The 22,261-nt window shown below is 35.6% G+C and overlaps 2 protein-coding genes across 15 annotated transcripts in view; one reads left to right on the top strand and one right to left on the bottom strand.

Moving 5' to 3' along the window:
- The window catches only part of DNM1L (dynamin 1 like), a 61,452-nt gene that overhangs the window by 28,880 nt on the left and 10,311 nt on the right, over nucleotides 1-22,261 (top strand). For 9 of the 14 annotated variants that reach the window (XM_057703649.1, XM_057703643.1, XM_057703642.1 and 6 more), the window contains 8 exons: nucleotides 1,601-1,639; nucleotides 3,055-3,101; nucleotides 3,518-3,589; nucleotides 4,816-4,902; nucleotides 15,344-15,506; nucleotides 17,566-17,686; nucleotides 19,003-19,134; nucleotides 20,067-20,273. In XM_057703649.1, coding sequence (XP_057559632.1) covers nucleotides 1,601-1,639; nucleotides 3,055-3,101; nucleotides 3,518-3,589; nucleotides 4,816-4,902; nucleotides 15,344-15,506; nucleotides 17,566-17,686; nucleotides 19,003-19,134; nucleotides 20,067-20,273 — 868 coding nt within the window. The remainder of the gene's footprint in view (nucleotides 1-1,600; nucleotides 1,640-3,054; nucleotides 3,102-3,517; nucleotides 3,590-4,815; nucleotides 4,903-15,343; nucleotides 15,507-17,565; nucleotides 17,687-19,002; nucleotides 19,135-20,066; nucleotides 20,274-22,261) is intronic. The other 5 variants (XM_057703653.1, XM_057703651.1, XM_057703645.1 and 2 more) reach the window with 1 other exon arrangement.
- The window catches only part of YARS2 (tyrosyl-tRNA synthetase 2), a 34,060-nt gene continuing 22,040 nt past the window's right edge, over nucleotides 10,242-22,261 (bottom strand). Inside the window, exon 6 of the transcript XR_009048535.1 lies at nucleotides 10,242-10,777. The gene's annotated coding sequence lies outside the window, so the exon portion shown is untranslated. The remainder of the gene's footprint in view (nucleotides 10,778-22,261) is intronic.

The following is a 22,261-nucleotide window of genomic DNA, read 5'->3' as shown; positions in this document are numbered from 1 at the left end:
GATGATATCCTGTCTCTCAGAAACTGTTTGTGGGCAGTGTTTCTAGAAAGGATGTACATTTCAGCTGTAGAAGTGTCAGTTCCTTGGTATTTGTTTGTATGTCCACTCTGTTCTGTTGATGTCTCTTCTTGGCGGTTGGTCAGTAAATCTGCATATCTTTACCTATATATATATTTTTTTCCCCAAGCTCAGTGCTTATTTTTTTTTTTTTTGGGCACACGGGCTTAGTTGCTCCGTGGCATGTGGGATCTTCCTGGAGCTAGGATCGAACCCGTGACCTCTGCATTGGCAGGCGGATTCTTAACCACTGCGCCACCTAGGAAGCCGTGTGCTTATTTTTTATATTAAAAAATATAAAACCTCATTTAAGATGACAACACAGCCACCTAGAACAAAAATAGATTTTGTAAATTTTGAATACTAAATATCATGTATCTTACTGATAACTAGGATGGTACTTTAATTTCTCATTAGAGCCTATTTATCCTGAGGATAAACAGTTCTACCTTATCACAAATCATTCTACCCTAGAGGAAATTAGAAACAATGAATCAGGAGACAGCTAGAAGAGTATGAACTACCTGACAGCCTGGCAACCACAGAGGAGAAAGGGGAGGAAAACAGACAGGAGAACTTTAAAAAAACAAAAACCAAAAAACTCAGTCGCTAACCATTTGTGTAGAGATTTGTAGCCTCAAAGGGCTTTATTATGTAACAGAGGCATAAATTACTATTAACAGGTAAGTTTAAGAGCAGTGGCTTCTAACACGACGACATGCAGCAGTATAATCTACTTTAGATATAGGTCCATCAAAACTGGCGAAACTAAATTATTTAAATATTTACTATGTATAATTTAATTATCAGGAAAATGTATTTAACATGAGATCCTTCATTCTGCCAACTACATAGGATAATTGAGTTGTCAATATACAGATTTATAGTATTTCTCATCTTGCCCCCACTTCTGCCAATGTAAAAGAATTTTCTGATAAATCTTACTAAAAACTGTTTTCAAGTTGGTGGTTTAGTTTGAACTTTGAACTCTGTGATTACCTTTCATATATTTGCAAGAAATAAATAAAGTTTTCCTGAGATCTCCATGTAGACTAAATCCAAAAGTAGCATGCTGGCTAAAGACCAAAACTGTTTCTGTGGTGTTCTGTTAAATCCAGTAGATATTTCAAAGAAAATAATCCCTTATAATGCTCAATCAGTAAATACTTTCATATTTACTTCCAAGGTTTTGACAGATGTGTTTGATACATTTTGTAGATTTTTTTCCACTAGGTAATTTATCTTTTCCCATAGTTATCAGATATCTAAGGCAAATTTTTGAATAGTAAATTTTAGTCCATTTGTGTTGGAATTAGAAACCAGAGGTCATATAATTAGAGGTAATGGAAAATAAAAATAATATTATATACATCCCTCTAATTATAACAAATTGTAATGCAAATTTTATAGTTGTAAATTTGGAATAATTGAATGCATTTGAAATGTGTTCAGGTTTTTTGCGCATTTGATTTTTTAGAAAGGTTTGAAATATTAGGGATAAGCACTAAACTTATCATTCTGTACTGTTTCTCTTTAACTACAGACCCTGCTACATGGAAAAACTCAAGACACCTTTCTAAAGGTTTCCTTTATCCATTTGTTTTTGGCCCTTCTTTTCCTATTATGCCTGCATGTGTGCTTTTGTACTCTTACAGGCTGTATGCATTTCTTTTTTTTCCATTTTTATTTGCATATCCACATTGATTGATTGCAGGTGTTAGTGGCTCTTGTTACCTTTTGGCATTGCATCAGAATGCAGGCTTTTTTTTTGGTGTTGAATGTAATTTATTTTTATTTTTAAAAACATGCTTGTAAAGCCAGTCCTCTTTATATGATAAGGTAAATTAAGAGCACCCCTTTGGTATATAGTACCTACCTCTGAGTTCTATACATCTAAATTACCCTAGTCCTCCAATGAGACTTCTTGGAAGAAGGTACTAAGCTTCAAGTAGGTTTACTTGCCAAAAGGATCCAGTTTATTTACCTTTATCCCAGCAAAGAAACTGATCCACCCTTTCCTGGTGGCTGATATATGTTATTCATAAACTTAATCATTAAGACATTTAAAACTCTGAATTTGGCAAAAGCAGAATAGCTGTACTTGGGGGAGGTAAAGTTAGTTTACCTTTCCACAGTTAGCATTTCTAGCTTCTCTGGAAAAATCAGAGCAAAACTTGCTCTCCAAGTCTTAGACCACTCAAAACAGTACCTACATGTAGTGAATAATTTTTCCTTTTTTCAGCAAGTGCAAGAGGAACAGACCTATTATTGGAAACTACTGGCGAGTAGCAACTCCACACAGTGCATATGCCAGGTTCCCCCAATCCCCCACCCTGTGCCATTTCATTTCTTTCCTACCTTCAGTTCCAAGGGAAAACATAATCTTGTTCCTGGGGGGAAAAATCACCTTGAAAAAGCATATAAATTACGGAATAGCGTGAAGCTGCTGAGAGAGCTCTTCAAAGTAATGACAGATTGTGGCTTTATGGGTCACCAACAGGAAACCAAATTAAAATAAAAACGACAAAACAGAATGAAGAGTTAGCTGTTTCATCCACATAGTGCAAGTTTTTACCTTGAGTTATGTGTGTAAATCTGTTGTATGTGCTTTTTGCAGTATGATTCATGTTTTCTTCTTTTAGCCATTAGCTTGAGTATTTTCATCAGATTAAACTGCTTTTATGTGTGAGATATTTAAGAAAAAAGTATACATGTTTTACTATAATATGAGGAGAGGTGAAAAGTTTTATTCGTTAAAAGCTAGATTTCAAGTAGTGGGAAGACCTGTGAGCAACTCTGAAATTAGTCATGTTTTTGAAATGCCTGGTACAATTTTTAAAATGTGAGAGTAAAATTTAGCAGATCTTAAAATATAAGTAACTTGTAGTTAATGGCAAAATAGGAACGAATAATATTGTACTGCCTTTTTGAATTCCTAACTTAAAGATAAAAAGTAATTTCCATAGTTTCTGATAAATGGAGTTTTTCTTTTTCCAGGGGTTGAAGCAGAAGAATGGGGTAAATTTCTTCACACCAAAAATAAGGTAATCATACAAGAATGTGGTGAAGAAGTAACATGTTGAAAACTTTTTTTTTGGTACAAGTAGTTGATAATTTAGTTTATGATTGACAGTGTAGCATTGTTTTCTTGAAGCAGCTGTTCCTTGTAAAATAAATCTTATCTTAGTAACATTTCTAACCACAGTAGTTTATTTGGAAAATATTTAAGTTGAGCACAATTCTATCTAATTTGGAGACTCTTAACTGTTGTTGGCTCAGGCAGCTTTGAAAAACTCATGTAAGCTATGACTCTTTGGCTCAGAAAAATATGTGTATATTAAAATTTGTTTACTAATTCTCTGAAGCAGATCCATAGACATCCTTAAAATTTATCAAACCCCTCTTAAGAACTTTTAATCTTATTTTAAATATTGTGCTTTTTTGTTTCAATAATTTTTAGCTTTACACAGATTTTGATGAAATTCGACAAGAAATTGAAAATGAAACAGAAAGGATTTCAGGAAATAATAAGGTAGGCATCTCTTTAGAGCTGAAAAGAATAACCATTGGTAAATATGTCATTGAGAGTATTCTGGTCTTTGAAACTAATGGAGTATTTCCCCAAATATACAAAAACTGTATTTAAAATACCTTTTGTTTCTTAGAGTTTTTATATACTGTCAAATATTTCATTTAGATGTTCTTGATCTTGAGATGTATATATATCACTTTATTAAATAACTTTTCTATTTAATACTTTATACAGTGTTATCTTTTCCTGCTGGCTTGATTGTATTCTGACTTAAGAAAGTATATAATTTACAAGAGCCAATGTATTTTGAAGAGCTCTTTTTCTTACCTGAGTAAGGCTGAATTTACTTACGAAAGCAAAGAGAGGGAAATAAAGGGTTTTGTTTGTTTGTTTTCAGTGAAAATAAAAAGTAATGTTAACAACTGAATTGTTCTCTAAGATTCTGAAAATTTAAATTAGTTGTCTGAGACACCATTAATCATGACATGAGGCACTGTCACTGCCTGCCTTAAATGCTTCTGTTTTCTCTCCTTTCTTTATTCTTGAATATTACCTTTCTGTTCCTTTCCCTTTTGTTGTTATCTCCATTCTTGTATGGGTACATTTAATCCCACAAGTGGGCCTTAGCTACATACTAATATTAAAAAAAATATTTATTGAGTCCTTTTATCTGTTGGATACTATGCTGGAGAGGTTTTTCCTGACAAAAAGGCATTTTTGGAGCCATGTTAATTTCTTTATGCCTGGTCAGGATATTTGTCTCTGGTTTAGAGATTGACTAAGCTTTGTTTATTATTGAACTCTAGGCAGGTAACTTTAGTTACTGCTACTGCTGCTATACTTACCTGATTTGAATAACTTGTTACCTATGTCTACTCTCTGAACTCAAGAACCTCATAAATTTGCATAGTTATACATTATTCTTTTGTTCAACCCTAAGTCTGTTAAACATATTTAAGAAATGTGAATCAGGAGAAAAAATGTGAAATAATACAGGGGAAATAAATTGTGTGTATTAATAGTACAGGGTTGGGTAGGATTATAACCTGCCTTATTTCTTGTATGTTTCATCAGGTTTTGATTGTTGAAATGTTTTAGAAATCATGGTTTAATTAATATTTAAAAGCATCTAATGTGTAATACTTGAAATGAGGTTTACTTTAGCATTTTTATTTCATTGAAATTTTAATGTGATTTTAATATGATATTTTAAAACTTATTTTTAGGGAGTAAGCCCTGAACCAATTCATCTTAAGATTTTTTCACCCAATGTTGTCAACCTGACGCTTGTGGATTTGCCAGGAATGACCAAGGTAAAGAATGTTGTTACTCCTTGTGGATGTGGTCATGTTTGTTTTCACTTGAACAACTGTAGTTTTTCCATAACCTCATATGGAATAATCAGCTTTTTTTGTTTGTTTGTTGTTTTTTGCAATTATCTTGATCTGTTAGCAGCATTTGACACAGTTGAGCCCTCCTTTCTCCTTGAAGCACTTTCTTTACTCGGCTTCCAGGATACCACATGCTAGAGGATTATTTCTGGTCACTCCTTCTCAGTGTCTTTTGCTGGTTTCTTATCTTCTCAGTGTCTAAGCAGTGAATGCCCCAAAGCTAAGTTTTTGGACCTCTTGTCAAGGCAGTACAGTTGACCTCTTGATGATTTCACCCAGTCTTATGACTTTAAATATGAGTATGCTGACAACATTCAAATATCTCCTCACTTGTGTATTCATCTTCTATATCCAACTGTCTACTTGACATATACATTTTGAACGTATTATAGGCATTTCAAAATTGATATGTCTAAACCCAAATGCCTGATCTGTCCTTCAGCCTGACTTGAACTTTCTGTAGTCTCCCCCATCTCAGTAAATGGCAACTCTGTGCTACCAGTTGCTTAGCCAAAAAGTTTGTAGTCATCCTTGACGCTTCTTGTCCTGTCCCCTACTTTCTCCGTCAGCAAATCCTCCTAGCTCTCCTTACCTTTAAGATATAGGCATATGTTGGAGATATTGCAGGTTTGGTTCCAGACTAACACAATAAAGTGAATTGCAGTAAAGCGAGTATTGCAATAAAGCAAATCACACAAATTTTTTCTTTATCTAGTGCATATAAAAGTTATGTTTACAGTACACAATCAACCCTTGAATAAGGGTTTCAACTGCATGGGTCCACTTTTATGTGGATTTTTTTCAATAAATATATTGGAAAACCTTTTTGGAGATCTGTGACAATTTGCAAAAACTTGCAGAAACTGCATAGTCTAGAAATACCAAAATAATTAATATACAAGGGTGAGTCAAAAATTATCTGCACTCTGGCTGTAGAATTTACTTTAACTTTTAGAAAAGACAAATACATCATTTTTCCTTTTCTTAAAAGTATCAGCTTTTTAAAATTTTTTTAAAAAAATTTTATTTTTTCTGCTGTACAACAAAATGAATCAGCTGTATTTATACATATATCCCCATATGTCCTCCCTCTTCAACCTTCCTCCTACCCTCCCTATCCAACCCCTCTAGGTCATCACCCATCATTGAGTTGATCTCCCTATGTTATGCAGCAGCTCCCTATGTTATGCAGATCTCCCTATGTTATGCAGATCCGTGAGCTATCTGTTTTACATTTGGTAGTGTATATATGTCAGTGCTACTCTCTCACTTCATCCCAGCTACCCCTTTGTCCCCCCCCATCCCATGTCCTCAAGTCTGTTCTCTACATCTGCGTCTTTATTCTTGCCCTGTCACTGGGTTCGTCAGTACCATTTTTTTTAGATTCCAAATACTGTTAGCATACGGTATTTGTTTTTCTCTTTCTGACTGACTTCACTCTGTATGACAGACTCTAGGTCCCCCCACCTCACTACAAGTAACTCAGTTTCATTCCTTTTTATGGTTGAGTGACATTCCATTGTATATATGTGCCACATCTTCTTTATCCATTCATCTGTTGATGGGCATTTAGGTCTCATCCATGTCCTGGTTATTTTATTTTATTTTTTTGTAAATTTTATTTTTATTTATTTCCATTTTATTGTACTTATGTACACCAAAATAATTTATAAGGAATCTGAGTTTCATCAGGGCAAAGGTTTTCATCTGCTTTTTTTTTTTTTTTTTTGAGGTACACCAAGTTCAATCATCTGTATTTATACACATATTCCCGTATTCCCTCCCTCCCTCGACTCCCCCCCACCCTCCCCGTTGCAGTCCTCTAAGGCATCTTCCATCCTCGAGTTGAACTCCCTTTGTTATACAGCAACTTCCCACTAGCTATCTATTTTACAGGTGGTAGTATATATATATCTATGCTACTCTCTCACTTCGTCTCAGCTTCCCCTTCACCCCCCACCCCGCCAAACCTCGAGTTCTCCAGTCCATTCTCTGCATCTGCGTCCTTGTTCTTGTCTTGTCACTGAGTTCATCAGTACCATTTTTAGATTCCGTATATATGAGTTAGCATACAATATTTGTCTTTCTCTTTCTGACTTACTTCACTCTGTATGACAGACTCTAGGTCCATCCACCTCATTACATATAGCTCCATCTCATTCCTTTTTATAGCTGAGTAATATTCCATTGTATATATATGCCACATCTTCTTTATCCATTCATTTGTTGATGGGCATTTAGGTTGCTTCCATGTCCTGGCTATTGTAAATAGTGCTGCAACATGTCCTGGTTATTGTAAATAGTGCTGCAGTGAACATTATGGTACATGTTTCCTTTTGGATTATGGTTTTCTCTGGGTATATGCCCAGGAGTGGGATCGTTGGGTCATGTGGTAGTTCTATTTTTAGTTTTTTAAGGAGCCTCCATACTGTTTTCCATAGTGGCTGTAACCAGCTTACATTCCCACCAACAGTGCAGGAAGGTTCCCTTTTCTCCACATGCTCTCCAGCATTTATTGCTTCTAGATTTGTTGATGATGGCCATTCTGACTGGTGTGAGGTGGCCTCATTGTGGTGTTGATTTGCATTTCTCTACTGATTAGTGGTGTTGAGCATCTTTTCATGTGTTTGTTAGCCATCTCTATGTCTTCTTTGGAGAAATGTCTATTTAGTCTTCTGCCCATTTTTGGATTGGGTTGTTTGTTTTTTTGATACTGAGCTTCATGAACTGCTTGTATATTTTGGAGATTAAGCCTTTATCTGTTGCTTCATTGGTGAATATTTTCTCCCATTCTGAGGGTTGTCTTCTTGTCTTGTTTATGGTTTCTTTTGCTGTGCAAAAGTTTTTAAGTTTCATTAGGTTCCATTTGTTTATTCTTGATTTTATTTCCATTCTAGGAGGTGGGTCAAAAAGGATCTTGCTTTGATGTATGTCATAGAGTGTTCTGCCTATGTTTTCCTCTAGGAGTTTTATAGTGTCTGGCCTTACACTTAGGTCTTTAATCCATTTTGAGTTTATTTCTGTGTACGGTGTTAGGAAGTGTTCTAATTTCATTCTTTGACATGTAGCTGTCCAATTTTCCCAGCACCACTTATTGAAGAGGCTGTCTTTGTTCCATTGTATATTCTTGTCTCCTTTGTCAAAGATAAGGTGCCCATATGTGCATGGGTTTATCTCTGGGCTCTCTATCCTGTTCATTGATCTGTATTTCTGTTTTTGTGCCACTAGTAGCATACTGTCTTGATCACTATAGCCTTGTAGTATAGTTTGAAGTCAGGGAGCCTGATTCCTCCAGCTCTGTCTTTCCTTCTCAAGATTGCTTTGGCTATTCAGGGTCTTTTGCGTTTCCATACAAATCATAAAATTTCTTGTTCTAGGTCTGTGAAAAATGCCATTGATAATTTGAGAGGGATTGCATTGAATCTGTAAATTGCTTTGGGTGGTATAGTCACTTTCACAATGTTGATTCTTCCAATCCAGGAGCATGGTATTGTCTCTCCATCTGTTTGTATTGTCTTTGATTTCTTTCATCAGTTTCTTATAGTTTTCTGCATATAGGTCTTTTACCTCCTTAGGTAGGTTTATTCCTAGGTATTTTATTCTTTTTGTTGTAATGGTGAATGGGATTGTTTCCTTAATTTCTCTTTCTGCTCTTTCATTGTTAGTGTATAGGAATGCAAGAGATTTCTGTGCATTAATTTTGTATCCTGCTACTTTACTAAATTCATCAATTAGCACTAGCAGTTTTCTGGTAGCATCTTGAGGGTTTTCTATGTATGACATCAATGTCATCTGTGAACAGTGACAGTTTTACTTCTTCTTTTCCAATTTGGATTCCTTTGATTTCTTTTTCTTCTGTGATTGCTGTGGCTAAAACTTCCAAAACTATGTTGAATAATAGTGGTGAGAGTGGGCACCCTTGTCTTGTTTCAATACTTACAGGGAATGCTTTCAATTTTTCACCATTGAAAATGATGTTGGCTGTTGGTTTGTCATATATGGCTTTATTGTGTTGAGGTAACTTCTTTCTGTGCCCACTTTCTGGAGAGTTTTTATCATAAATGGATGTGAATTTTGTCAAAAGCTTTTTCTGCATCTATTGATTATCAAAAAATCTAGAAACAATAAATGTTGGAGAGGGTGTGGAGAAAAGGGAACTCTCCTGCATTGTTGGTGGGAATGTAAGCTGGTACAGCCACTATGGAAAACAGTTTGGAGGTTCCTTAAAAAACTAAAAATAGAACTACCATATGATCCAGCAATCCCATTCCTGGACATATACCCAGAGAAAACCATAATCCAAAAAGAAGCATGTACCATAATGTTCACTGAAGCACTATTTACAATAGCCAGGACATGGAAGCAACCTAAATGCCCATGAACAGATGAATGGATAAAGAAGATGTGGCACATATATACAACGGAATATTACTCAGCCATGAAACGGGATGAAATGGAGCTATATGTAATGAGGTGGATAGACCTAGAGACTGTCATACAGAGTGAAATAAGCCAGAAAGAGAAAAACAAATACTGTATGCTAACTCATATATATGGAATCTTAAAACAAAATGGTACAGATGAACCCAGTGACAGGGCAAGAATAGGATGCAGATGCAGAGAATGGACTGGAGTACATGGGGGTGGGGGGCGAAGGGGAAGCTGGGACGAAGTGAGAGAGTAGCATTGACATATATACACTACCACCTGTAAAATAGATAGCTAGTGGGAAGTTGCTGTATAACAAAGGGAGATCAACTCAATGATGGGTGATGCCTTAGAGGGCCAGGACAGGGAGAGCAGAAGGGAGGGGATATGGGGATATATGTATAAATACAGCTGATTCACTTTGGTATACCTCAAAAGCTGGTACAAGAGCGTAAAGCAATTATTTTCCAATAAAGAGCTTTAAAAAAGAAAAAGAAGTGAATCTTTATCCTTGTAGGGCTGTAGGGGGACCAAACAGATAAAAGTCCGATGGAGCAAGGTTAGGACTATAGGGAGGATGCTGTGACACCTGAAAACGAAGTTTTTGCAGAGTGTTGATAGTGTGGGTAGAAGTGTGCAGATGGGCACACCCTCAGACCACAAAAAACGAATCACTATACACTGCTCTTCTTTCGTGCAAATCACAAGTGGGGCATCCATTTTTGCTCACACCCCAGTTACAAATGAACTGATATAACATGTTCACACCTGCACAGCAGTGACTGGGGAGACAGTAGCCTTGAATGGAAAGTGCTGATAAGACAGTGTGGCGAACAGAAGTTTTAATATAACCAGAGTGCAGATAATTTTTGACTCATACTTGTACAAATATATAAACAGTTACAGACTGTACATGGTGCCATTCAAAGTAGAAAGAAATGTAAACAAACATAAAGATGCAGTATTTAATCCTAACTGCACAGACGTCACTGTGGTACATACTGTACTACTGCACTAATTCCATACGCGCCGTCTGTGCTGTTGTGCTGAGCTTGAGTGTTGTGAATGGCCTGTGAAAATGCCGTGTGACACCAATCATCTCTGCTTGAGCAGTTCATCTCTCCAGTAAATGACGGTAAAGAGTGATCTTTTGAGGTTCTTGTGTATTTTTCATCATGTTTCGTGTAATACTGTAAACCTTGCATAACACTGTAAGACCCATATGAAGTGCCAGTAGTGATGGTAGAAGTGCCCCCGAGAAGCAGAGAAAAGTCATGATGTCGCAAGAGAAGCTGAATTGCTTGACATGCTCTGTAGACTGAGGTCTGCAGCTGTGGTCGCCATTTCAATGAATCCAGCTTAAGAACCACTGTTAAAAAAAAAAAAAGAAAAGAAAATTCATGAAGGCAATGCTGTAGCTATGCCAGAAGGTGTGAAAACCTTGCACTTTGTGTGAAATGCCTTTTTATCTTGTATTGAAATTTCAGCTTTTATGTGGGTGAAGGATTGCTATTGGAAAGGCATACCTATAGACGTCTAACATGATTTGAGAAAAAGCAAAGTCAATATAGGACAACTTAAAGCAAAAGGAAGGCAAAGGATCTAAAGCTTTGGATAATTTATTGCCAGCAAAGGATAGTTTGATAATTTTAGAAAGAAGGTTGGCTTAAAAAATGTCAAGATAACAGGAGGCAGCAGATGAGTTCTCAGATGCCATTAAGAAAATCATTAAGGAGAAAGGATATCTGCCTGAACAGGTTTTTAACATAGATGGAAGTGCCCTATTCTGCAAATAAATGTGACAAAGGACATTTATTAGGAAGAGAAGTGAGCACCAGGATTCAAGGAAGGGATAGGCCAGCTCTGCTGTTTTGTGCAAATGCAGTTGGGTTTATTTTATTTTTTATTTATTTTTTAATTTTTTAAATTTTAAAATTTTTTTTCTTTACGGACTTTTATTGAGATACAGTTGACATACAATAAACTGCATATATTTAAAGTGTCCAGTTTGATATTTTTTTCTTGTAATGTATATTTGGCAGTCCCAGTCTCCCAATTCATTCCCCTGTAGTGGGGTTTATAATCAGGACTGCCCTCAGCTATAAAGCTGCTAACCCCTGAGCCTTGAAGGCAAAAGATAAAACACCAGCTGCCAGTCTTTTGGTTGCCCAACAAGAAGGCCTGGACAAAGAGAATCCTTTTTCTAGATTCTTTCCATCAATGCTTTGTCCCTGAAGTCAGGAAGTACCTTTCCAGTAAGGGACTGCTTTTTAAAGTTCTTTTGGTATTAGACATTGCCCCTGGCCACAGGTGTTGAAGTGGTCTGCTTGTCCGCAAACACAGTGTCTCTTATTCACCCTGTAAATCAGGGTCATACAGACCTTTTATGGCTCATTACACATGGAACTCCAGAAAGGATTGTGAGTGCTATGGAGGAGAACCCTGGTAGAGAGAACATCATGAAAGTCTGGGAGGATCACCCTATTGAAAACGTTGTTGTTATTGAAAAAGCCATGAAAGGCATTAAGTCTGAAATAATAAATTCCTGCTGGAGAAAGCTGTTTCCAGATGTTGTGTATGACTTCAGGATTTATGACCGAGCCAATCAAGGAAATCATGAAAGAGATTGTGGATAGGTTAAAAAAAAAAAGGTGGGTTTCTGGAGGGTTTCAAGATATGACTCCTGTAGAAATTCAAGAGCTAAAGTAGACACCACATGGGAGGAATGAACAGAAGACAACTTGATGGAGGTGAGTGCTTCTGAAACAGTGCCAGAGGATGAGGAAGAAGATATAAAAAAAGCAATACCCATAGAACAGATAGACAGTGCTCAATCTGTCAGGAGAACTCCAGTTATTCAAGACTGCTTTCGACTTGGTGGGAGAAGGATTGGTACCATATAGAAACATCTTTAGAGTGAAAAAACGGAAGAGTCGGACAGAAATTATGATGTATTTCTGTCAGGTTACACAGAGTGTGCCTGCGTCCCTTTCTGCCTCCTCCACTTCTTTTGCCTCTGCCACTCCTGAGACAGCAAGACCAACTTTTCCTCTTCTTCCATCTACCTGAAGTGAAGATGAAGAGGATTGTCCACTTCCACTTAATGAATAGCAAATCATCATCATGCGGGGATTCACCTGGTGTGCAGTGGTTAAGAATCCGCCTGCCAACGTAGGGGACATGGGTTCAATCCCTGGTCTGGGAAGATCCCACATGTTGCGGAGCAACGAAGCCCGTGTGCCACAACTACTGAGTTTTTGCTCTAGAGCCCAAAAGCCACAACTACTGAAGCCTATGCGCCCTAGAGCCCGTGTGCCACAACTACTGAGCCCACATGCTGCAACTGCTGAAGCTCACACACCTAGAGTTTGTGCTCTGCAACAAGAAAAGCAATGGCAATGAGAGGCCCGCACACCACAACAAAGCCCCCGCTTGCCATAGCGAGAGAAAGCCCACATGCAGCAATGAAGATCCAGTGCAGCCAGAAAGTGTGTATATATATCTATTTTTAAAAAATCATCATGCTATAGAGTTCTGTTGTATATGTGCATGTTTTCTTGTGAAATCTAGTTAACTGTACAGCAAGAACTGTATGAGATGTTTTTGTGTCATCTTTGTCATCATTGCCTAAGTACTCATCGTATAGAACATCATGCACAACACTTGTATTGAAGTGGCTAGCCTATCCTTATTGAAGTGGCTAGCCTATCCCTGCATAGGCATAAGGTGAGTGATACTTACTATAAAATTAATAATGTGTTAGTTTTCTTACTGTTTTATAACTTTGCTTTCAAATAATTATATTACTATACAGTATCCCTTTCTCTTGTAATTGGAGAAACTGCGTTATCAGCCTGTCATCACAGGTGAGTGGTTTCCATGCTGTATTATGAATATGACTTTAACACTGTATGCTATTAAAAACGTTGTAACGATTCACTCATTAGTGTACAGGCTAGGCTACTGTGAAGTAATCACATGGATTACACTAAATGACTGTAAAGCAATCATGTTGCTGCTGCTTTGTTATCAGTGCATGTATTGTTATATCTGTAAATAAATATGAATTTCTTTTTCACATTATTTTTTCATTTTTGATATCTAGTGTCCAGGAATAACAATAACATCGACTGTTTTGTATCATATAAGAATATTGATGTAGGTACTGACGGACGATTTATCTTGTAAACAGATGACATATACCTAAAGTACTGATAGGGTACAGTACTGTAAATGTATTTTCTCTTCCTTATGATTTTCTTATTAACATCTTCTTTAGCTTACTTATTGTAAGAATACAGTATATAATATGTATAACATATAAAATGTGTTAATTGCCTGTTGTTGGTACAGCTTCCAGTCAACCAACAGGAGGCTATTTGTAGTTAAGTTCTGGGGGAGTCAAAAGCAGATTTTCACCTATGTGAGGGGTCAGTGCCCCTAACCCTGTGTTGTTCAAGGGTCAACTGTAGAGTAGTCTGTTAGGTGTGTAATAGCATTATGTCTAAAAAAGCAGTGTACGTACCTTAGTTAAAAAATACTTTATTTCTAAAAAATGCTAACCATCACCTGAACCTTCAGTGAGTCCGTACGTCATCTCTCTGCTGGTGGAGGGTTTGAAATATTTCAAGAATTACTAAAATGGGATATAGAGGCACAAAGTGAGCAAATGCTCACTTTGGAAAAATTTGCGCCAATAGACTTCCTTGTCACAGGGTTGCCACAAACCTTCAATCTGTAAAAAATGCAATATCTGCAAAGTGCAATAAGACAGTGCAGTAAACCAAGGTGTGCCTGTATATCTGGAACTCTGTCATGTCTTACAAATTCATAGCTACCATCCTAAGCTAGCTACTATCATCTCAGCTGGATTACCACCATAGTCTCCTAAGATGTTTTTCCCGTAATTTATTAACTGAGCAGCCAGAGACTATTAAAGTGAAGATTAGGTTGTCATTCCTTGGCTCAGAATCTTTCTAGTGGCTTCCTACTTCACTCAGAGCAACAGCTTAAGTTCTTAAAGAGATCGAAAGTATCTACTTGATCCGTCTCTGTTACTCTTCTAACTCCTTCTGCTCCAGTCTTCTGCCATTTTGTTCACTTTACTGGAATGTTCTTCCTCCAGATATCTGCATATACCTTTTCCTTATCTCTTTCAGTTTGTGGTCATTCTCTCATGTCATTATCTGGGTGAGGTCTCTGCTGATCACTCAATTTAAAAGCATAATCTAGGTTAAAATAATAATTTAAAAGTATAAACTTTTTTAAAAAATACTTATTTATCTGGCTATGTCAGGTCTTAATTGCAGCATGTGGGATCTTTTAGTTGCAGCATGCAGAATCATTAGTTATGGCATGTGGGATCTGGTTCCCTGACCAGGGATCGAACCTGGGCCCCCTGCATTGGGAGCACGGAGTCTTAGCCACTGGACCACCAGGGAAGTCCCTAAAAGTATAAGCTTTAACCTAAGTATTCCTTAGCCTCCTGTTCTCCTTTATTTTTTCCATAGCCCTATCACCACCTAGATACTATGCATATATGTGTTTATTATCTGCTTCTCACCACTAAAGCTCAATGAAGGCAGGAATTTTGGTCTTTTTCTTATTCACTACTGTGATATAATCTGGTATATAGAACAGTGCCTGAAATATAGTAGGTTGCCAGTAAATACTTGCTAATTGAGTGAATGCATGAATTTGTCTCTAGGCAATTTATATTGACCAGTTCTTAACATGGTAGACTTTTGATATTTGCAAGATTACATTTTGAGACTTTTACATATTACCAAATTCATATATACCATTGTAGTATATAATTTCATTTTAGTTACCTGTAAATGGAGCAGTACCTATATTCTGTGGATTAAACGGGGGAAAAAAAGCTGAGGTGATTTTTATTACTAGTTCCTTGATTATCTATCTCTGTTTGCTTCAGGTGCCTGTAGGTGATCAGCCTAAGGATATTGAGCTTCAGATCAGAGAGCTTATTCTTCGGTTCATCAGTAATCCAAACTCCATTATCCTCGCTGTCACTGCTGCTAATACAGACATGGCAACATCAGAGGCACTTAAAATTTCAAGAGAGGTAGATCCAGATGGTAAGGACATGTTAATTTTTAATGAGATGCGTGGTTAACAGTGGTAAATCTACCCTTAAGAGAGGAGTTTTTATTTTTAAAAAGAATATCTCTAGCTGTTAATACACATTTAAAAAATAATGCTTTTCTATTTTACTTATAGTATCAAATAGAAATTTTGACGGAAATGGATAAATTGCTGTGCAGGCTAGGTAAAAATACTTCACATGATGTCCATATTTGTAATAATTACCTAATGATTTTAAAATAAAAAGATGGCTTTGCAAAAAGAGTTTGTTTTGTATAAATAAAATGATTTAGGTTTTTGAATGGCTGACTTCTGAGAATGAGTGTCATGGTAGGTAATCATTGTAGATTATTATAGTATAGTAGATAATTATGGTATTTACATTCTGCAGAGGTTCAAGGCAGAGGGGATTCTTAGAAATATAGTTCATATTGTGAGTCAGTATATGACACCTGACTAATGCTGTAGTTTGCATCTTACATAGGATGCCAGCTTGTAAATTATTATTGCTGCTAGTAAATGTATGCTTTGCTCCACGCAGGAGCCTTTTTTTTTTTTCTTTTCATCTGAGTATTGAGGGTCTGTGAGCAGTGTCATGTTTCTTATTTCCTACTTCAAATAAAAATTTAAAATAAAAATTTGGTAGGAATTGTTAGTGTTAAGACTGCTAATTAAAATTCCTATAAATGAGGTCATTAAAATTTTTTTTATTTCAAGTTTTTAGGAAACATTACATGAGTAATTAATGTTCATTTTAGATTAAAAGATAAACTTATCAAAATGTTTATTTAAATTTTATTATTTAAACTAAACTGTTAAGCATTTTATGTACATTAATTCTATTTTAAACTGAGCCTTGAGCCATAAATATAATCATACTTTTGATCGAGGAATCTTAATCTAGTAATATAGTGTAAGGAAGTAATCCAATCCAGTATTATTTATAAAAAATTAGAATCAATATATGGCTCACAGTAGGAATGATCAGATAATAGTAGAATATGAAATCATTAAAAAGGATGATATAGATTTGGACCAAAATAGAAAAATGTTTCTAATTGAAAAATGCCATATGTAAAATTGGACACATGCATAGCAGCTGGAACTCTCATGCATTGCTGGTAGGAATGGTATAGCCACTTTGGGAAGCAGTTTCTCAGTTTCTTAAAAAGTTAAATCAGTAATTCTGCTCCTAGATACTTACCAATGTTAAATGAAAACCTATGTTCATGTAAAAAAACCTGTATGCAAATATCTATAGTAGCTTTATTCTTAATCTCCTAAAACTGAAAACCACCAGATATTTCTTTTTTTTTTTTTTTTTTTTTATAGTTGTGGCACATGGGCTTAGTTGCTCCATGGCATGTGGAATCTTCCCAGGGCAGGGCTCGAACCCGTGTCCCCTGCATTGGCAGGCGGATTCTTTACCACTGCACCACCTAGGAAGTCCCAGATATTTCTTAATGGGGAATGAATAACCAGACTATAGTGTGTCCATACTGTGGAATACTACTCAGCAATTAAAAGGAATGAACTTGATACATGCAGCAAAACAGATGACTCTCAAGTGCATTATGCCAGGTGAAAGAAACCAGACTCAAAAGGCTGTGTATATATACAATTCCATGTATATAGCATTCTGGAAAAGACAAAACTAGGAATGGGAGGTGGGTTTGACTGGATGGTACAAGAAGATTTTGGTGGGGGTGCGGGGCAATGGAACTGTTTTGTTTTGAGATAGTGGTGACATTGCATTTGTCAGAACTCATAGAACTGTACACCAGGCATGAGTGAATTTTAAACAGATTTTAAAAATGCTTATAGAAAAGTTAGCCCTAAGAGCTAATTAAAAAATTACGTGAAAAAAATTTAAAATTAAACATGATGATCAAAAATAGTTTTTAAAAAAGTATTTGTAAGCAGAGCTTAGAAAAACATTACCAAAATGATGGCAGAGGTAATGTTAGGTGGATTATAGATTAGGATTTTCCTTTATTAATACTTAACGGCTTAATTTAATGGGTCATTCCTTTTCTTTTTTGCATTTTCCAGGTCGCAGAACCCTAGCTGTGATCACTAAATTGGATCTCATGGATGCGGGTACTGACGCCATGGATGTGTTGATGGGAAGGGTTATACCAGTCAAGCTGGGAATAATTGGAGTAGTTAACAGGTCAGCAGTCAAGCGTGGGATGAGAACTGCAGCATTCTCATTTCAAAGCAAATCTGGATTATCTGAATCAGTGTGAAATGTGCTAGTGTCCCTATTTTTTCCCCTTTTACTATAATCTTGGTATTGCTAAAGAATTCATTGCTGTAAAGGAAGAAAAGAGATTCACTAAAGCCTCCTGTGGATATTATAGAAAATGTTTCTGAAGTAAGCAGTGCCACAAAATGAAAGAAAATTTAATGGCCAGGCTTAAAAAATCCCTATTACATTATGTATGAGGAGGTCACTGGATTAAAAATTTATTATTTAGTTTATACCCAATCAAGAAAGAGTTTTTAAGTTGGTGGTATTTTAATAGATCGATTTAACCTCTAGCATTAGTGATTCTATGTAATTGCCAGGAGGTGACTTGGAGAAATTTTATTAAAGGTATCCTGATTATAAGTAGCTGAAAATAAAAATTGTGGAAAGGAAACTACTATTGAGTGTCTACTTATGTTTTAGACACTCTACTGTGAGAAATTTGCAAATGGTATCTCTTTGAACCCTTACCACATCCCTGTAAGATACGGATATTAGTCTGTTTTATAATCTGAAATATTGTGATACATATACCAAAGTTGCCTGGCTGGTGAAAACAGCCAGATTCAAATGGAGATCTTAGTCCAAAGCCTTTATAAGAGCACTGAAATTGTCATGAGATCTGGGTTCTACTCCTAGTTCACCCACAAACTAGATCTAATGTGGGTTTAAATGACTCCCAACATCTTTGGTCTCAGAGCTTTTAAAGTGAAAATGTTACTAAGTGATGTCTTTACAGTTGTCTGCTTCTAATCACATGTTCTTCTCCCTCACCCCTACTCTTTTTCTTAAATTCCTATTATCTCTTTTCAGGCAAGTAGGTGGTATAAAACAGTCTGTTGTATTTGTAGATGGCTACTCTTCAATTTAGTTGCCTGTCCATGGATAAAATATACAGTTAAGATGCACATACTGCTTTTGACTGTAGATAATGGTAATAACAAGGCCTAAATTATTCAGTCTTTGCTCACTTAAGAGTCACACGGTTTGAATCTTGGCTGAACTACATAATATGTGACCTTGGGTAAGTTAGTTAATTTCCCTGGGCCTTAGTTACTTTGCTGTAAAATGGGATAATACCTATTGCACAGAATTATTGTGAGAATTAAATAAAAAATTCATGTCATGCCATCATCATCATTTATAGGTTATTGTCATCCTCCTCCTCCTCACCATCCGGAGTACTCAGTACCACGGGTTGACTTTAGTTGAACAGTTTTGTTCTTTTTCAACCTTAGGAGCCAGCTAGATATCAACAATAAAAAGAGTGTAACTGATTCAATCCGTGATGAATATGCTTTCCTTCAAAAGAAATACCCATCTCTGGCTAATAGAAATGGAACAAAGTATCTTGCCAGGACTTTAAACAGGTAACATTTTTTACCTTTTGGAAAATGGGATATTTTTGGTTTGCCAGTAGGTATCTGAGACCTTTGATTATCAGTTCCTTACATTTTTATAATGTCCTTGTCTGTGTAATTTCACTTTTTCTTTCTTATATAGTAGGTTCTTATAATGTAGATGTTTATTTTCATTGAGGTGGTTGGCATTAAATCATCATGTAGTCCAGGAATGCTCAAGTGAATTTTAAAATAATTTAATCATGAAATTCTTGACAGTCATTTTACTTTTGATGATAGAACTAGATGACAGATGACTTCATTTCCATTTTGTATTTCAGGAACTGAATTAAAATTTGTAGTTTTCACATAATCTATTCTTAATTTAGGATGTCTTCTATTCCTATTCATAAAAAGAATGTAAGCTATATACTTTGAATTCTGAATACCCACTGATGGTAGAGGGATTTAGAAGACCTTTCCAGATAATTTATAAATGACTGAAGTAAAAGATATTTTCTTTTACTTTTGGCTTATTCTCTAAATAAGTTAAAGATCAATGGACGTGGATCTTAACAAACTGATTTTCACTATGCTGAGTACCTATTGTAAAAGATAAGTCAGAAACCAAAATAATGTAGGTAGAACTGGATTGAGGAGCTTACTTTCTTTGAAGTAATTGCAATAATAATAAAAAAATTTTTTAAATTTATATTTGATTCTCTAGCAGTTGCTGCAGTTTGATGGGTTGAAGGCAAATTTAAAAAGCAATTACCAAGACGGTTTTCTTCATGTTATTTTTTTCAGACTAAGTATTTACCTCTAGTCTAAGATGGCATTATTTCCTGCCAGGATGAATTATTTGACAGGCTTCCCTATTATTTGCATTTTATAATTTAACCTGCTTGGGCCTTCAAAATACACAATTTACTTTAAAATCCTTTCTTTCTAACCTTTGTTAGGTTACTGATGCATCATATCAGAGATTGCTTACCAGAGTTGAAAACGAGAATAAATGTTCTAGCTGCTCAATATCAGTCTCTTCTAAATAGCTATGGTGAACCTGTGGATGATAAAAGTGCTACTTTACTCCAGCTTATTACCAAATTTGCCACTGAATATTGTAACACTATTGAAGGAACTGCAAAATATATTGAAACTTCAGAACTGTAAGTAAGAAATTTCTCTATGGATTTGGTTACCTGGATTGATAGGTTAGATGAAAATAAAGGTCTTCTGTTACAGTGACTTTAACTCTGAGATTATCTGATTTTGATTTATTATCTGTAAAATGGGAATATCATTTTTCAGAAATGATAGATGATGTCCGATATGTATGCAAAATGCTTACAAAATATGTAAAGCATGGTAACGTTTCAGGGTTTTTTTTTTAAAAACAAGACTTTGATAAGCATTTATAAAATTTTTTTAATTTAAAAAAATGTTTCTTTAATAAACACAAAATAATTGTTCATGAAAAAATACAAAAATGCAGATAAGTAAAAGGAGTAAAACATAAGGACAAAATTACTTTTAATTCCATCATCCAGAAATAATCCCCATTACTTTGGCATTAATCTAGGCATTTTTCTGTGTGTCTATAAACATATAAATGCCTGTAATACACATCTTTAAAGATCAGATGCTATGGAATCATTTCTTTAAATCAACATGTCACAAACAACTAGTAGTAACTCTACATTTGTATTCTCAGTCTTAAGATTTACATAGTATTTTACTTTTTAGACATATGCTCTTATTTGTTCAGCCAGTCCCCTACTATTGATAGTTTGCTTTCAGTTATACACAAATACGAACAATGTTTTGATGGACTATCTTTGGGGAATGTATCCACGTAAACCCTTAGGTTAAATTTCTAGAAGTGGAATTATTAGATCAAAGCGTATATAACATCCTCAAAGTCTCTTATTGCTATACTATTAGTAGACTGTATTGTTTTACTACTAGTAATATATAAGAATATCCATTTCTCTAAACTCACTTTTAAAAAATCTTTTAATTTTGAAAAATAATTATAGACTTCTAGGAAGTTGCAAATAAATGTACAGGGAGGTCCCATTCACCCTTCACCCCATCTCCCCCAGCACTGGCATCTTGAATATCTGTAGTACAATAACAAAGCAAGAAAATGGACATTGGCGCAATCCACACAGCTGATTCAGATTTCTCCAATTATACACATACTTCATGTCTGTGTGTATGTGTATGCTTGTATTCAGTTCTGTGTACTTTCATGTGACCCAGGTAGCTTTCTATGTGAGTTAACGCCATAGAATATTTAAGAAACTAATTATTGAATGGTTTTAAATGTATGGCATATAAAGGGAAATAAAGATTACTAAGAAGAACCTTTAAAGAGTTCAATGGGTAAGGTAGGTCAAGGTAACACAAGGGTTGATTAGGTGGCAAAAAGGAGTATAATTTTTATTTAAATACTTCTTATTAAATATAATATATATCCAGAAAAGTGTGTATAACATATATGGACAGTTTTATAAGTAGTTAATTAAGCAAATATCTTTGTAATTACCTAATCAAGCCTTATTAGAACATTGAAGAGAGACCACTTACATTTCTTTCAAGGATTGGGAGAGCTCCATAGTTAGGAATGCATTTGGGTTGGGCTCTGAATAGAATATGGGAAGGCAGGAAGTAGAAGGGTATTTTATTTGGAACAGCAAAGATTAACTCAGGGCAAATTTGGAAAATGGCATATACAGTGATGGGATGTAACAGGAGGTAAGGCAGGAAAGGTGTCTAAGAACAAGACTGTGGGAAGTCTGATATCTTCAGAGTTTGAAGAACTTCCTACTATAAAAAATAAAACACTTTTGGTCACAGGTAACCCATTTTAGAAGGATAATTCTTCTCATTATGGAAACTATTCGGAGAAGGGAAAAGTTGGAGGCAGAGAGACCAGTTATTGGTAATTTTAACTATTTTAAAGTAAATTACGCAGCACTAAGTATATTCACAATATTGTACAACCATCAAATAGTATCTATTTCCAAAACTTTTCATCACCCAACAGAAACTCTGTATCCAATAAGCAATATCTCTTGTGTTCCCTCCTTCCCCTAGCCCATGGTAACCTCTGACTTACCTTCTGTCTTTATGAATTTCCCTGTTTTAGATA

The sequence above is a fragment of the Hippopotamus amphibius genome, chromosome 12 (assembly GCF_030028045.1).
Source record: "Hippopotamus amphibius kiboko isolate mHipAmp2 chromosome 12, mHipAmp2.hap2, whole genome shotgun sequence".
NCBI classification, from domain to species: Eukaryota; Metazoa; Chordata; class Mammalia; order Artiodactyla; family Hippopotamidae; genus Hippopotamus; species Hippopotamus amphibius.
Note: the sequence above shows the minus strand (reverse complement) of the source record. Positions and strands in the feature narration are given on the sequence as shown.